We start from the raw sequence: 17,778 nt of genomic DNA, 5'->3' as shown, positions 1-17,778 counted from the left end.
AGCAGTACAATTTGCATTGATGGCTTTCAAGGATTTACTTCACCCAGGACAGGTGTTGATTCAAACAGACAACACTACTGTCATGTGGTACATCAACAAGCAAGGAGGACCCATTCGTACCCTCTTTGCAGGCAAGCGATGATTTTGTGGGAGACTGCTCTCAGTTTACACCTCAATCTTCAGGCAAGGTTTCTACCAGGAGCACAGAACTCCTTAGCGGATGTGTTGAGCAGACAAATTGTGGATCCTCACGAGTGGAAACTGGATCCTCACGTGTTTCAAAAGTTGACAGTGTTATGGGGGACTCCAGACATAGATCTGTTCGCTTCTCCACTAAATTACCAGTTGCCAAAGTTTTGCACAAAAATGTTTCATCCCACAGCTTGGAAGGTGGATGCTCTATCATTCAGTTGGAGCAATCTTCATGTCTATGCCTTTCCGCCTCTGCCTCTCATTCCCAAGGTACTCCTGAAGGCCAGAATAGACAAGCCATCCATGATTCTGATAGCGCCGGATTGGCCTCGACAGCACTGGTACCCACTACTGAGGAGTTTGGTATGGGAGCCTCCATGGCCTCTGCCTTTGATTCCATCTTTGTCTCAGGAGGGCAATCACTTCCTCAATGTCAAGATTCAGTCTCTGCATCTCACAGCCTGGCATATTCTGTTTTAGACCCTGGAGGGTCTCGGCTTCCACAACAAGTTTTGAATGTTATTTTGGAGGCCAGAAGGCCTAGTACAAGGAAAGTTTACGCTGATAAATGGAGGAGATTTTTTCTTTGGAGCAAAGCGAAGGACTTTGATGTTTCCAAGTCTGATTTAAGTGTTTCTCTTCAATATCTTACTGAGTTATTGGACAAGGGTTTGTCTTTCTCCTCGATAAAGGTTCATGCTGCAGCCATTTCTGCTCACTATGACTGTGACCCTCATTTATTTTCCCATCCTTTGTTTAAGCGATTTCTTAGAGGGGCAAAGAACATAAGACCCCCACGTAGAGCTCCTACTCCTGCTTGGGATCTCAATTTTGTGTTGGAAAAGCTTACTCTACAACCTTTTGAGCCTGCAGCTACTGCCGAGTTAAAGTATTTATCATGGAAGACTGCTTTTTTGTTGGCCATTACCTCTGCAAGAAGGGTTTCTGAATTACAGGCCCTTATGGCAGTGGAACCTTTCCTGATTTTTCATAAGGATAGGGTATCTTTGCGTACTAATCCTTCCTTTATGCCTAAAGTGGTTTCTAGTGTGGCCTTGAACCAAACTATTCATTTGCCTACTTTTTATGCAAACCCTCAAAATAAAGGGAGAAGATTGTGCATACTTTGGATATTCACAGGCAGTTACGTTATTATTTGAGCAGAACCAAGGGGTTCAGGCAGTCTCAGCAGTTGTTTGTTTCTTTTGCTTTGGGTTCTCAGGGAAAACCTGTTTCAAAACAAACTATTTCTAAATGGATTGGGTTTTGTATTTCTTTCTGTTATTCCCATCATGGTAAGGAGATTCCGGCTGGAATCAGACCTCATTCCACTAGAGCTACTGCCACTTCTACTGCCTTTCTAAGGGGGGTAGCTACAAAAGATATTTTGGAAGCAGCCACTTGGAGTTCAGTACATACTTTTTCCAAGCATTACCACCTTCCTCTTTATTCTAAGTCTAGGGCTGGATTTGCCACTGCAATATTACAGGGCATTTTAGCAGCCCCTAATGCTTTATGATTTTGCCATCCTCCCTTTACCTCTGCTTTGGGATTCTACCCATATGTAAGGACTGCAGCAATGTGAGATGAAGAACATAGTACAGTTTTGTACCTACCATAAATGTAGATGTTCGAAGATCCACATTGCTGCAGTCCAATTTACCCTCCCTCCTTCCCCTCTATAGTTTGGCATGGTTATATGGTTTGGGTGATGGTTGTTGTTGGGCATGTTTTTGGGAGGTATCCTGTTTTTGGGCTGTGGCCTTTCTTTTAGGGCCTTCTGACATCTGGGGCAAGAAAAGACTGAGGATATGACGTCGATCATGCGCTTTTATACCCTGACGCTCTGATGTCAGATCTGAGCGCCCATGACCGACGTCAGCCTAATACTTTGGTATTCGGGCCGACCGAGGACAGCGGACTACCCATATGTAAGGACTGCATCAATGTGGATCTTCGAACATCTACATTTATGGTAGGTACAAAACTGTACTTTTCTTACAATAGATGTTAGAGACCTCTACACAGTTATTCCTCAAAGTCTAGGTTTGGAATGGATTAGGGAATTCATGATGCAGAGACAAGTAAGTGAAAATACCATCTACATAGTTAAAACCCTTTTGGAGATTGTTTTAACAAACAACTTTATGTTTGATGGACAAACATATCCAGAAAACCGGGTAGCCATGGGGCCCCCCTGTGGAGGGAGTTTCACCAATTGCATCATGGCGCAGTGGGAGAAGACGTTATTATTTAAAAACATTCTGTTTCATAACAATGTTGCTTGGTATACTCGTTACCAAGATGACATGTTCTTAGTTTGGAAAGGCCCCAGTGATTTAGTTCAGCAGTTTATCACTACTATCTCTTCTTTTACTGATTTCTTTGAATTTACGTATAACTTACAAGAGAATAACATCGATTTTTTAAACATTAATTTGTCTAAAGATCTGGTCAACTCTAGGTTTAAAAGTACTATATATAGGAAACCTACTTATTCCAATTCATTCCTGCATTTTACTAGCTGTCATCCTCACCGTAAAAAAAGAGCTGTAGTTAAAGGCCAGATGGTGAGGGCAGCTAGGATGGTCTCTGATGAGACCGATTTCTTTGATGAATGTAAACTTTTGGAGTCTATGTTCAATAATAGAGGTTATCCCCCATCCATGGTGGACAAAATTTTTGCCGAAGTTACTTTCAAGCATCAAATAGGCCATTTTAAACCCCCTCTGTGTAGGAACATTCTTGACAGTAATGAGGAAGTTGATGGACAAGGTCATATTACCATTAGAACTGAAACACAAAGTTTTCATACCAGTTTCTTGTGTACATATAGCCTTGGTTATGCTCTTATTAGAGAAATTTTAAACAAAAATTGGGCCTTAATTACTGAAGATAGTGGTTTAATGAAGTTGTTTGGAGACCAACCTAAAATTACCTATAGGCGAGGTGCTAATCATAAAGCACTTCTTGAATACCCAAGCAAGGTTGTACAAAATAGGATTAAAGATATGTTTAGATGTGGGGCATGCCATCAGTGTAGGCATTTAAGTACTGAGAGTCAGGTTAAAATTAGAGATAGGAATTATAAAATTCATGGCAAGTATACCTGTGGATCAAAAGGAGTGGTCTATTCTGCTTGTTGTCAAGGATGCACTGCTTTTTATATAGGTAAAACAGAAAGAAAAATTAAGCAGCGCATCTATGAACACCAGTATGCCATTAGCAAGAATGATACTACAAATGCTCTTGCAAGGCACACTATAGAGTTTCCAGAACATAAGTTCAAATTTGCCATATTAAAACAAGTTATAGTTGACCAGAGGGGGTGGTCCCTGGCAACTTAAACTAGAAATGGAAGAACTATTTTGGCAAATTAGAACTGCAGCTTATTTTCCTCCAGGGCTTAATGAGTATGTTTCTGTTAAATGTATTCTTAAATATTTGGCCCTGAAGAGGTAGTTATTTTGTATGTAATCTTATAAGCTTGGGTTTTAAGCCCTTATTTACTAATTATTAATTATTATTTGAATTTAAACTTTCTTTAAAACAATATATATATATTTTGCCATATATATTTTAGTATACTATTTTATGTGCATCAAAATAGCTTTTTAGGTAAATTAATAACTAATCGTTAGAAGTTTTCACTTCTTGTTTTTTGTAAAGTTTCTAACCAAACAGGTTTGGAACACTATCTTAGGTTATGGTACACAACTTTAATTGTGTTGGTTTTTTATCGACATATATTTTGGTCCTATATTCTGGGCTTTGTAAGTATAATCATGGGCTTATTATATACTCAAACAAAGGTTTTTAATACATTAGGCTAGATTGTATAATATTAGGTAAATTTTTTCCACATTCTGGGTTTTGGAGCTGTCATTTGAAAAGCTGTTTGCTTGTAATGAGCTTTTTTATATTTGTCATTATGATTCTTGGTTTCATTTAAGAATATTTATTTAAGGATATTCATTCTGTAATGGTTTTAATTGAATAATTGGGTTGTTTACACATTTTTTATATAAAATGATGCTTAATTGGTTTGTGCTTTGTCTGAAGAAGGAGAGGTATGGTCCGCTCAGAAAGCATTTATTAAACAGTTAGTTCTTATTTTACTGCTCCGTCTCTAATTCTCGCTTTTTGGATTTTAACAGTTTGTTTTTTGGTTTCAGTCATTTTTTCTTTTTAAAGGCTTTCAATAAAACAAAAAGTTTTGTAAGACATGACAATGGCTCATATGATTATGACAGGAAATCACTGTACAAAAGTTCAACCTGCTAAACAGTGTATGCATGTGACACAAAAGCTGGAACTAGAACTTGACAAAAAAGCTGATCTAATGTAGTCAATTTTCATTTGTTCCTTAACGTGTGAGTTCGGGTCTGATCCTCGGATCTGACTAAGCTGCTTTTTACAGCTTCTGCATACTGTAAACTTTCCAGGTCCTCCCATACCCATAATGCTGTAGTCCCCCTCTATACCTCAGATCTCATTTACCACCCTCGGGTATGGACATGTTTGCTGTCAGCTCTTGAGCGTTAGTATTGTTGAGGGAGAGAAGTGAAACAATTTTTCTTCCTTTTTGGCTATCTTTAAATTTCTTACTACTTCTTTCTATTTTAGTTTCTTTTTACCTTCCGTATCTTATGCTTTTTCAGTGTAATTTAGTCACCATTGGTGGTATTTCTCTCATTCTATCTCTTTTACCCTGCAGTAACTCTCATATTATTAATGTTGGTGATTTTTTTCTGACTTTGAAATGGCTGAAAAACCTTCGAGTTTCAAGAAGTGCAGAGACTGTGGACAAAAGATTCCTCTGTCTGATGCCCACAACTCCTGTTTGTATTGTTTGGGCCCTGCACACTTAAAGGTATCCTATGACATCTGCAAAGTCTTTAACCACAGGGTGTTGACTTGATCATAAACTGATTTTTGAAAGGACTTCTTCTGACATCCTTTTCTGAGTCACTGGCTGGAGCTCAACCCTCCAAAGCAGACAAAAAAAAAAGTCCAGAAAGCACCAACCAGAATCTTCTGGATCTTCCATTTCTCTTTCCAATCTGACCGTGGGGCCAGCCCATAAAATTTCAAAACATTCGGATCCAAAGACCAAATCCTCGGATCTGATTGTTTCAAATACAAGGACTGCCTCATCGGAGCCAGAAGACTCTCCAAGCCAAAGCATCGTCAGATCCGAGCACTGCAGGTTTTCCAAGACTCTCTACCTTCAGGGACTGTTGTGATTCGGATGGACAATATGTCAGTAGTCTGGTACATCAACAAACAAGGAGTAACCAGATCTTACCCGTTATGTTGAGAAGCTCTGTGTGTGTGTGACAGTGGGCAATCTCATCCAGTCTATTTCTGATAGCAATGCACATTTCTGGGAAATCCGACATGATAGCAGACAAGTTGAGCAGGTCCATTCTATTGCCACATGAGTGGTCTGTCAACAAGAAAATTATGGAGAAGGTATTCCTCCAGTGGGGCCAGCTATGCTACAACCTCTTAGCATCTCCCCTCAACAACAAGTGCAGCAGGTTCTTTGCCATGATCCACCCATGGGGATTCACTGAGAGATGCTCTCCACCATGACTGGCCCCCTATTTTCTTCTATGCTTACTCCCCCAACTCCTCTAATCCCCAAGTTTCTTCAGAAAATATCTCAGTTGAAGAACACAGGTATCCTCATTGCCCCTTACTGGCCTCATTAGATTTGGTTCCCCTTCCTTTGGCTTCATCTAGTTCATGGAACGATGAAATCCAAACAAAGTGCTTTATTCCACCAAGTAAAACACGTAAAACACAAGCGCTTTCGCCCGTTGTTAACGGGCTTTTTCAAGTGTACCAATTTCAGCTAAGAACAATGCTTTTATGTTGCTCTAGCCAAGAAGTTGTTGGTTGATTAACTTAAATTAATTAATTAATTGTTTTCATCATAAACCGATAATTATTGTAGTCCAATTTACTTTTGAATTGATGTGGCAATTAAGATTAAATGCCACAAAACATCCATGATTGAATGATGGGCTAAGTTTGGCTAGCATTCTTACAGCTAGGAGAAACAAGTTATACTATTAATAGAAAAATCTGTAGCCCTGCTAGTAAGCATCATTTTTATGTACATCCTAAATATATTTAAATTAATGCACTTGTTCAAGTTATATTTTGCACACTATGCATTTAATTACCTGTTTCAACCTGACACATTATTGCAATTTGCAACTTATCAATTTTTTATTTTCTATTCATTGTATATTTAATGATTAGTTGTTTACAAATGTGTTACACAAATGCATTTCTTTTAGATTTATTTTAAAAAAACGCATTTGTAGCATGTGTCATAGGTATGAGCTCCCTAGTGCTATGGTTCTTAGATTTTTAAACAATTAATAGTTGATAGATTTGGTTTTAATTATTTATGGTAGTGATGTACTTACAAATGTATTTTATTTTTAGTAGCATAAAAAGAAATGTAATGCAACATTCATTTTCAATATTCACGAGCATTCAAAAATATTCTTTGAGTTATAGTGGCTCAACCTTGGTTTCAGAAGTAAATTGGACTACAATAATTATCGGTTTATGATGAAAACAATTAATTAATTAATTTAAGTTAATCAACCAACAACTTCTTGGCTAGAGCAACATAAAAGCATTGTTCTTAGCTGAAATTGGTACACTTGAAAAAGCCCATTAACAACGGGTGAAAGCACTTGTGTTTTACGTGTTTTACTTGGTGGAATAAAGCACTTTGTTTGGATTTCATCTTTCCTTGTTATCTTGGATTTACTTGAGTTTTTGCAGTTGTACTTTACAACAACGTGAATTTTCCATTTTGCTGGTGAACATTCGCAGTTACCGGAGAAGGAACCCAGGTCATCCGCACTTGCAGTTTTTTGGTTTGGTTCCTGTTGCTTCTTGGTTCATCTAGTTCATGCCCATGGATCCTGGATCCAATTCCAGATCTTCTGTCTCGCCTGACAGTCATGATTCACCCAGACATTTTGGGCCTAAAGTTGACTGCATGGTTTATCCAATTCCATTGATAGCTAGACAACCCAGGCTGTCCTCCCCTGTCCATCACATTCTTTTGTCTTCCCACAAAGCTTCTACTAGGAAGATTTACAAATGTAAATGGGAAAATTTTTTTGGGGGGGCACAACAGAAAGACACCAACCCTTTTTCAGCACCAATACCCAAAGTTCTTGAATTTTTGGCTGCTATTTTTTTATGAAGGAACCAGTTCCCCAACTTTTAAAGTACAATTAACTGCCCTTTCTAATTTTCATATAGGAGATGATAGTTGTACCTTAATTTCATCACGACTCTGTAAGGCATTTATAAAAGGAATCTTTTTACTGAGCCCCCCCCCCCCCCCATTAAAGATCCTGTCCCACCGTGGTATTTGAGTTTAGTGTTACAAGCCCTGACTCAATCACCATTTGAATTGGCTTAAAGTTTTTAACTTGGAAAAGTATTATTTGATGGCCATAACTTCGGCTAGGAGATTTTCAAAACTTCAAGCCTTATCTTCTTAATCTGCCTATTTAATTTTTCATAAAGATAGGGTGTCCTTATGAACCAGTCCATCCTCTCTTCCTAAGGTGGTGTCAGGATCAAGCATTAATCAATCTGTCAGTCTCCCAGTTTTCTTTCCAAATTTCTCAAACAAAGGGGAATACATTTTACATTTGTTGGACATTTACAGACAGTTATGTATCTATCTGTATAGAACTGAAAAATTTAAAAAATCAGATCAGTTTGTCTCCTTTTCAGAATCATGATCGGGAAAGCCAGTTACCAAAGTAACTTTAGCTAAATGGCTAACTGATTCCATTTCCTTTGTCTATAAAAAGTCGTATTTATCTCCTCATACTTTTATTACTCATTATAATGGAATTATGTTATTGGAATTATTAAATATGCCTAGGTTAGAAGTAGATGAGTCTCAATTGCCAAAGTTAGAATGGGAGGAGTTAAGATAAAAGTGGTAATGTCTAACCATTCCACAGGAAAGTCCCCAGGAATGGATGGTATTCCTGTGGAAGTTTGGAAGCTGGGGGGGGCTGATAAAGATCTGGAAGGTTTTGTTTAACAGTCTTTTAAGAGGAGTAGAAGCACCGACATCCTGGAAGAAAGTGGTGGTGGCTGTTATACCTACAGAGGGTAAAGGTCCATTAGATCCAGCTTCATACAGGCCTGTTTCAATCCTAAACCATGATTATAAAGTGTTTGTCTACAGTGGATAAGAGAATGGCAGAGGTGATTCCAAAATTCATAGATATGTATTAGTGTGGTTTTGTGGAGGGGATGCAAACATTTGACAACATTAACAGAACAAAGATGATCCAGAGGGAAGCAGAATATAAGAAAACACCTCTGTTTTTGGTGGGTCTTGATGCAGAGAAGGCATTTGACAAAGTAAGCTGGGAGAGTTTATGAGCAGGGCAATGGAAGCATTTGCATTCCCTGATAAAATTATAAGGTTGATTAGGAGGATATACAAGGGATCAGAGATGAAAATTAAAGTGGGTGGGTTCCTCTCAATTTCTGTTTGAGCAGCAAAAGCAGGCAGGTATGTCGCCCTTCCTCTTTGTTGTTTGCATTATATTTAGAACCATTGGCAATAAAATAAGGAACTCAGAAATTCAAGGATATAATTGTATGGTAGTCAAGAAAAGTTGGCTTGATTTTATTTCATAGCTGATAAAACCAGAAAAGGATATTTCATTGTTGTGAAACATTTTGAGACTGTTTCAAACCTTTTCAGGATACAAAATGAATGAAGCTAAAGCAAAGGCAATAGCTGTAAACATTGTACCCACACATGAATTGGTTCAGTGATATCCATATTTATGGGGATTTAATAAAATGAAGTACTTAGGAGCATGGATGAAAAAGGATTCTGGTGCGGCAGCTAAGGATATGTAAGAAGAGACTAAGCTAAAGATGATACAAAAACTGAGAAATTGGAAGCATTGTTTTATGGATAGCAAGATAAAAGTAGCTAAAATGTTTTTAGTCCCTTTAGTTTTTCAAACAGGTTAGGCATATTTTTATCAACCAGAAGAGAAGTTGTGGATAACAATTAATAAAGAGCTGAAGAATGTTATCTGAGAGGGGAAGATGGCAAGAGTCAAGTGGGTTAAGCTGATTCTTCCAATAGAACAAGGCAGTCTGGGATTACCCAATTTGAAGGGGTATTTCAGAGCAACACAGTTAAGGCTCCTATACACAGCACAAGCAGAATGTTATAATTCAAAGTGGAAAGGGATGATGATGAAACAAGTGGGAAGTCTCAAGAAGCAAAGAGAGACTGGGATTTTGAATGCAGACCTTTTAAGGAGAATAACAATAACCGTACAGAATTTTATATTCACAAAGTAGCAAAAAGTATTCTGAGAACTATACCAACACAGGAATGGAGAAGGAGAGTCTGTTGATAGGGTTGTTTGCAATTGGGGATACAGACAAACAGGCAAGAGGGGGCTGCAATTTATTGGAGAACACTGTCAAAAGAACCAAGGTATTGGGTGCAAATAATTAGAGAGGGAAAGGTTAATAGAATGGGAAGAGACCAAGAATTTATTTGGACTGCAGTCTAGAGACTGTCTTCCCTATCAGGGATTCATATCAGAGTATAGGCAAAGAGAAATAAACTGGGAGATCCTAAGTGAAAGACTAGCACTAGTAGAGTTTTTAGTAGAATCTAGAATATAAGCTGCTGTTAAAAAGGAATAATTAGTAGAGCATATAAAGTGTTGCATAATAACTATGTGAATCGGTCAGAGGAGGTTAGAAAGGATTGGGAAGAGACTGGCAAAAATAAACAGTAGGGTATATATATATATATATATATATATATATATATATATATATATATATATATATAGATCTTGGACTTTTGATCGAAAGATCAAAAGCCCGAATCCATTACCACCGAACGCACTCTGACGAAAGTGCTTTCATCAAAAAAGCGCTTTCGTTAAAGTATGTTAAAAAATGCAAAATCTACTTGAATGCAGGGGGGCAAGCCCCCTTGCACCCCCCGATGTGGGGGACTGCACCCCCCACACCCCCCTACTTTAATATTCTCACTCCGAGGTCACACTACAGTGGGGAAAAGGGAATTTTCCCTTACCGCACCGTAGTACGACCGGAACAAGCATACTTACGTGAAAGTGCTGCTTCGGTGAACAGCACTTTTGCGCAAGTATGCTCACCAAATTGGGATTCGGTGAAAGATGCAGTCGAGCATCTGTACGAATCCCATATACATACATATATATATATATATATATATATATATATATATATATATATATATATATATATATATACATACACACACACATGTGTGTATATATATATATATATATATATATATATATATATATATATATATATATATATATATATATATATCCCAAATATGCAACAAAGTCTATAAAATTTAGTATATTTGCTTGGAAGCGTTTAGATAGGTATTTTTATACCCCAAGTAGACTTCAAAGAATTTTTCCTAAGATAGCAAATGTTAGAAGTGTGATGGGGAAAAAAGAGGTAATTCGGAACATTTTTTCTTGAGTGTAATGAGTTATTAGACTTTAAAAATTCCCTGCAAAGTACTCTGTCAGAAACGCTGGATGAACAAACTGGTATGACTGTAGAAATGATTTTTTGAGTTATGATACAGAATCTTAATTGCTTAGACATAGTTAGGCCTTGCAGAGTCTAACTGTGCTAGCTGCCAAAAAAACAAAACAGTTAGTAGAAAATGAAAATCGGAGTGTAAACCAACTCTTGAACTGGGATCTTTACAGCGATAGGCGCAAACTACATAGAAAAAATGGGAAATGTGGGAACAATACAAACAGAGGAGGAATGAGGTTTAAAAGAAGGCAGGATTTGAATCAGCTATGTAATGTTTGACTGACAGTGACTAGATGGATTGTAAGTGATGTGTAATGCTTGCAATTAAAATTAGGTTTGGCCCATCACATCGTACCAGTACAGCTCTCTTATCCTTCACTAATAACCGTAAACCATCACAGGACTAACAACAACTTTGTATCTGCCGTCTTTCTAGACCTATCAAAAGTTTTTGATATGGTCTCCCATTTCAAACTAATAGATGTACTAACTGAACTATCCTTCTCACCATCTGTCACAGCATGGTTTCATAACTATTTATCTGGCCGTCAACAATCTCTTCTATGGAAGGGTGACCTATCTCCACGCCTTCCTTTATCCATTGGTGTCCCCTAAGGATCTATCTTGGACCCTCTCCTTTTCTCCCTGTTTACTAATAATCTACACACAGCTACTGCACATGGTTCTATAATACAGTATGCAGATGATTCAACACTGATCTGTGCTGCCACTTCTCTATCAACTCTTCATTCTCAAGTATAGGAATCTTTCACTTCTGTTGAAACATGGTTAGCCAATGCCCATCTAATTCTTTTTTTTTTTCAAAACAGGTTTATTGTTTTAACATATAAGAGAAATATCAAATGCCCATCTAATTCTGAACCCAAACAAAACTAAATTATTACTCTTCCTACCTAACAAGACATCTATCTCATGCCCACCATTTAACATAATTGCCAAAGACAATACTGTCATCTCCCCGACAACCCATACTAAGCTTCTTGGAGTGGAAATAGACAATAACCTAAAATTTGACTTGCATGTCTCCCCTCCCTAACTATAAAAAAGTCCATAAGAAACTTGGAAGTCTATATAGGCACAAAAGGTTCCTGACCACAATGGCCAAAATTACGTTAGCACAAACCCATCTGATCTCCACTCTACTATATACCTCTCTTATTTTAACTAATCAAAGAAAAACTGACGTAGCTAAGCTAGAAGCATGTTATAATAAAGTTGCTAAGTTTACATCTGACTGCCCATATAGAACACATAATTGTACAGCTTTAGACTGGCTTGAGCTTCCCAACATTATTCTTTACAACTAACTCACAAAACTGTAACACAACCAACCAGAACCCCTGCACTACAAAATCTCATTTTTCCTTACAGTTCCAGCAGACCACTTTGCTCTAACAATAAGAACTTACTCTCCATCACCAAAGCAAACAACACTGCAGGAGAATATTTATTTTCCAACTATATATCTCATATATGGAGCTCCCTTCCTAACTCCATTATCTCAGTCTCATCCACTAACCACTTTAAGCCATCACTTAAAGCTTATCTAAAAAATAAGTGGCTATGTTCCTGTACTAACCCATCATGAGTGCTTTGATACATCACAGTATACCCAAAACATACCCAACTTCTCCCCCGGTGTTTAATCCTTTGTTCGTTCTGACCTGTACTCTTAACCTTATATCTTGACATAAGTCATACCTATAAATAGTACTAGCTATGTCCAAAGCCTAGGTTTTGTTGTCAAGATACAACAAATTTGTATATTCTTATGTATACTACAGTTTGTTTACTTTATACTTTTTTGATTATTGTAATGTGTGCGTGAAAATTTACTGTTACTCATGGCGCTTTTCTCTCCGGGCCTCTTCTGAAAAAGGACCTGTGTCCAGTCGGACTTTCCCGGTAAATAAATGTTAAATAAATAAATTAAATGTTAATATGGTTTGTTTTCATTTATATAAATGTATGATTGCCTATGGTCATAAGTGAGAATCTAATAAAGATGTTTCTTCTTAAAAAAATAATGTGGATACTTCTTCCAGGTCAGTCATATCAGAGGTATTCCTGAGGAGCATGGCTGAATCAGGAGAGAAACTTATCCTGAGGGCATTAATCCTCAATTATTTGGTGCTCCAGATACTCTGGAAATGCTGTTTAGTCACCTAGCTGATGCCATAATTAGAGATTTGGAGATAAAAGGCAATACAATATTTTTAATGTCAATCTTACCCATTTGGTAACCAGATAAACCTAGAAGGAGCAAACCTCTTTACAGGGGTGACCTGGGAGAACTGTCTGGGTAAGTGACTTGCTCACTAACACAGTAGACAAATGGGGGCTGAGGGAGTCAAACCTCAGTGAAGCTCATTAACAGGTCTTAGCCTTTATCATCATCAAAACAATGCATCATGCCCCCATGAGTCAATTTCAGAGAACATGTCTTCCCAATAAAATACAAAGACAGCACTAATGGAAGCTGTTCCTTTGCGTCTCAGTGTCAGGGGGAAGGAAAATTATATACAAAGATATCTAATGCCAGCACATTCTGCAGACAGAGAAAAGGGGTGGCTTTTCAGATCAGTATGAAGTACTGACCAGTTCTGTATGTACCATGCTACCTGGACCTATAGGATGAGACTGGACTTGTACCAAAGAACCAAGTACAACCTTTTGGCTTCTAACTTAGTTGAGGGTTGACGATCTGTGACAATGTATTGGTCAGGTTAGCTGTGTGGAGAAGTTCAACATTGTTTCTCAATTTTTAAATAATGTTTCAGTGCCATGTTTTAACATGGTGGGTCTTTTTTTTCTTGTGTCCCACGTACAGGCACAGATACACCTGCTAGGAAATACCTTAACCTGGAATTCAGCTAATGTTGGAGCCCTGCTATATGTATTTGTGTTCCTGTTTTACTTGCTACGAAGACGCCGAAAAATTCATGATATCCCAGAAGGTATTTATATTGTTTTTTGTTTGTTTGTTTTTTTTTTTTTTTGCTTACAATGAGTTATAGTTTCATATGCTGTCAATCTCAGAAGAAAATAAAGCATTTTCAGCCACAAGACTCATTTATGAAAAACAAATGAAAATTTCCTAATATACACACACACACACACACACACACACACACACACAGAATTTCTGTAGATTCCTGCATCCATCCATCAGTACATCCTAACTAGCTTAAGTAAAGTACTCTATTTTCCAAGGATAAATTGAGACATAGCAGGATATGTAGTACAAGACAGAAATACAAGAACAGTTGTGTGCATGTGATAATGAAGTTTAACAGGCACCCAGATACAAATGCAGCTATATAAAATACATAGCCTTCAGACATTCTGCAGTGTTCAGAAAGGTCATCTGGTACTGAAAAGTAGATATACAGTGTAGAGTAATAACAAAAAAGAGTTATAGGTATAAAACCACTTGAGGGAGATCGAGAATCAGAGGAGTTGCTCTGAGCTACGGCACAATGGTACCTCCTATACCAAGCCAACAGATATTGCCAATAGACTGTCCGACAGATTCAGTGCTAACTATACCCCCCCCCCCCAAAAGACCAATCACAATGCCAGTAGATTGCCAGGCACCCAGTATTACTGCTGCAAAGGTTAAAACAGCACTGTCCAAGGCTAAGAATACAGCTTCTGTGGGACCTGACAATATCCCTGGCTGTGTTCTACATGACCTACAGAGTGAACTGGCACCTCACCTGTGTGCCCTATTCAGTCACAGCCTCACCTGAGGCTTTGCCCCTACTGAATGGTACAATGCTACAGTCATATCTCTCCACAAAGGAGGAGCGACTACAGACCTCAGGAACTATCACCCCATTGGCCTGACGAGTCTGCTATGCAAAGCTATGAAATGCATCATCATGGACGTAATAAACAAGGGTATAGAGAATCTCCATACTCTGGCTCCTACACAGTTTGGTTTTATGAAGGATAGATCATGCCTGCTCAACTTGGTTGACTTCTTTGAGAATCAGTCACCACAGCTCTGGGTGAAGGCAAGGTGGTTCATACAGCCTACCTTGATCTGGCCAAGTCCTTTGATACCGTTCCCCACTCAGGAATCACAGAAAAACTCACTAAGCTAGGCATCAACCCCTATATCACTAGGTGGGTTGCAAATTGGCTCACAGGTAGAACCCACAGTGTGAAAGTAATTGACTCCATGTTAGACTGCTGACCAGTCAAGAGTGGAGTCCCACAGGGTTCGGTCCTGGGTCCTCTCCTGTTTGCTATCTACTTCTTTGAAGTCCAGGCCAACACAAAGGGACTCTGGCTGGCAAAGTTCGCAGACGATTGCAAGTTGGGAGCTATTATTAACTCCCCAGGTGATGTTGACTTCCTGCAGAAAGGCCTCAATGAGTCAGGCCAATGGGGTGATAGTTCCTGAGGTCTGTAGTCGCTCCTCCTTTGTGGAGAGGGATGACTGGTGTCAGAACCATGGCCTTAAGCTCAGTGCCAAAAAAATGTGTCTTCATCCCCCTTGGGAAAAATCCAATTCCCTTGAATTGCCACATTGATGGTAGTCCACTGAACACAGAAGGCATTATAAGAGATCTGGAACACAGGTTGACAGCAAACTCTCTTTTGACCACCATGTTGCAACTGTGGTCAGAAAGTCCTTCTATGTGTCACATCTCATTACTAAGGTTTTGCATCCAGGAAGAAAGAGGTCATTGTCTCCCTCTACTCTTCCTTCATTAGGCCAATCATAGAGTACAATGCCCCATTTGGCATGTACCTAACTAGACACCTGCAACAACTGGAGAGGCAGCAAAAGTACCTCACAAAGAGGATCCTACGTCTTAAACATTTGTCCTATATGGACAGACTCATAAAACTCCAACTATTCTCTGTCTCATATCGCCTACTTAGAGGCGATCTCTGCTTGACTTACAAAGCCATGTCTAACCCAGCTGTTAGAAATGCTGCATCTAAAGAAATCCCAATCCCTCCGCACCACATGCTCCAGAGACCTCAACCTCATTACCACAATCAACAGAACATTCTGGAGGGACAGGTTCATAACCCAGAGACTGCCCATGTTATGGAATAGACTTCCCATACATGTCAAGCAAAGCACCTCACTGACCTTCTTCAAGAGAAATCTTGATGAGTGGATGGGAAATAGAAAATTCACACCGGGGATGAGTCCAGTGGCTCTACTCAACAGAGGCACTAGGAACTAAGGTCAGGTGGCATGATGCCAGGGTAATCCTATGTGCTACGCTTGTAAAGGCTCCAGGGCCATTAGCCTAGTACACACCTATGATTTCATGAGAAGTGACTTAAAATCTTGAATTTAATCATTATTTTTGGAAAATCTTCAACTGCAAAAAAACAACAAGAGTTGGTGTATGGGAGGTGGGGTAAAGACAGTTATGCAAGAGGGAGTTCGAGATTTTACAAGTCATAGTTGATACGGCCTGTACCTACTAGTTCGTAATGGGTAAGTCTTGAAACAGTGATGTATATAAACAATGAGGGAGGTCCTGGAGCTGAATAATCCCAGTCAGACTGAAGTCCTGCAGTCGAATAACATTAGTTAGACTGTGAAGTCAGTAAGCCAGGTAAATAGTAGGTAACAAAGATTGCTGTGAAAGAAGGACATTCTGATGGGTTTAGTGATGAATGTTGATTGAGTCAGCTGGAAACCTCAGTAAAAAAGCAAGTAATGTGAAAGTCAGAATTTGTGCAAAAAGTATCTATCAGTATTATAGCTTTATGTTATGTTTTTTCCTTTTTTTAAACTGAGCTTTCATGTATTGTTGATTTCATGTGTGTCTTTTCCCTTTTCTGGACTATGAACACTCCAGATGGCTGAAACTTCAGTCGCTGTATGCTCTGACAGGTTGGCCTTCATCAAACAGCCTTCTTTGGTGGATCTACTCTTGAGTCTTCTTTTCATGTTCCCTCTGAGTAGCTAATGTCTTTCCCATTTCTTTAATTCAGTCATATTAACTGGTTAAGTTAATCTCGTCTTCTAATGGTGCAATGGGTCATCATGAGACATTCTTCCATGATAATCTCTGTTTGGGTTGTATCCCTACTGGGCAGGGTTACCAGAGCCATCTAAGCACTGGTAAATTGGAGACACAGAAGAAGATGTTCTTCATGTTTCACTTCTGTAGTCATCACATTTGGGTTATCCTGCCAGGGGTAGCGCTCAGTCGGCCTGAATACTAGAGGCTTAGTATTTCTGCGTCGGTTGCTGTTGCTCCAACACTGATGTCAGGTCGTCAGTGGTATAAAATCAGGCAGCTGACACCATTACATCAGTCTTTCTTGCTGAGGAGCCCGAAGCAGAAGCAGTTCGCACAAGTGCTGGTCGGCTGCTACCTGAGTTTTCATTTCCGAATTGAAGTTGAAGTCTTCTAAAGCTAAGTACCCCGTTGGGGATCCTTTTTTCTTGCTTTAACCGATGTCAAAAAAAGTTAACAATTGTCTCACCTGTGGAAAGCAAATACCACACCGAGACTTCCATTCTTACTGCGTCACCTGTTTAGGCCCAGACCACGATGTCCCTCGCTGTCACTTTTGTGCTTTGTTCAACGCCAGAACTATACGTCGTTGGGCCCTTATTTTAGCTAGATATTTTTGCTCTCAGTCCTCGAATTCTGTTATGGCTTCGGTAAGCCATCCAACTACTGATCTTCCAAAAAAATATGGATAAAGACAGAGACAGACCGCACAGGTCCAAAACTGCTGATGACGCTTCCGCTAAGCTAGTCGGCAGTTCTCTGGTCCTCAGTGAGGTGCTTTCCCAGCCCCTGATGCCCACTTCTATGGATTCGCAGGCCACTACTGAGACCCTTGCAGAGTCCAGTATGCCGTGAGACTCTTCTTCGACTAAGGATCCTGCAGATGTCTCTACCTTGGATAGGT

At 39.0% G+C, this 17,778-nt stretch overlaps 1 protein-coding gene across 3 annotated transcripts in view; it reads left to right on the top strand.

Moving 5' to 3' along the window:
• POMT1 (protein O-mannosyltransferase 1) overlaps window positions 1-17,778 on the top strand; it is a 1,532,857-nt gene that overhangs the window by 1,307,086 nt on the left and 207,993 nt on the right. For all 3 annotated transcript variants that reach the window (XM_044058401.1, XM_044058399.1, XM_044058400.1), the window contains one exon: window positions 13,703-13,829. In XM_044058401.1, the coding sequence (XP_043914336.1) occupies window positions 13,703-13,829 (127 nt within the window). The remainder of the gene's footprint in view (window positions 1-13,702; window positions 13,830-17,778) is intronic.

This window comes from Protopterus annectens, chromosome 16.part0 (assembly GCF_019279795.1).
Source record: "Protopterus annectens isolate FY-2018-M chromosome 16.part0, PAN1.0, whole genome shotgun sequence".
Classification (NCBI taxonomy): Eukaryota; Metazoa; Chordata; order Ceratodontiformes; family Protopteridae; genus Protopterus; species Protopterus annectens.
The sequence above is the reverse complement of the archived record's forward strand: the minus strand, read 5'-3'. Positions and strand labels throughout refer to the sequence as shown.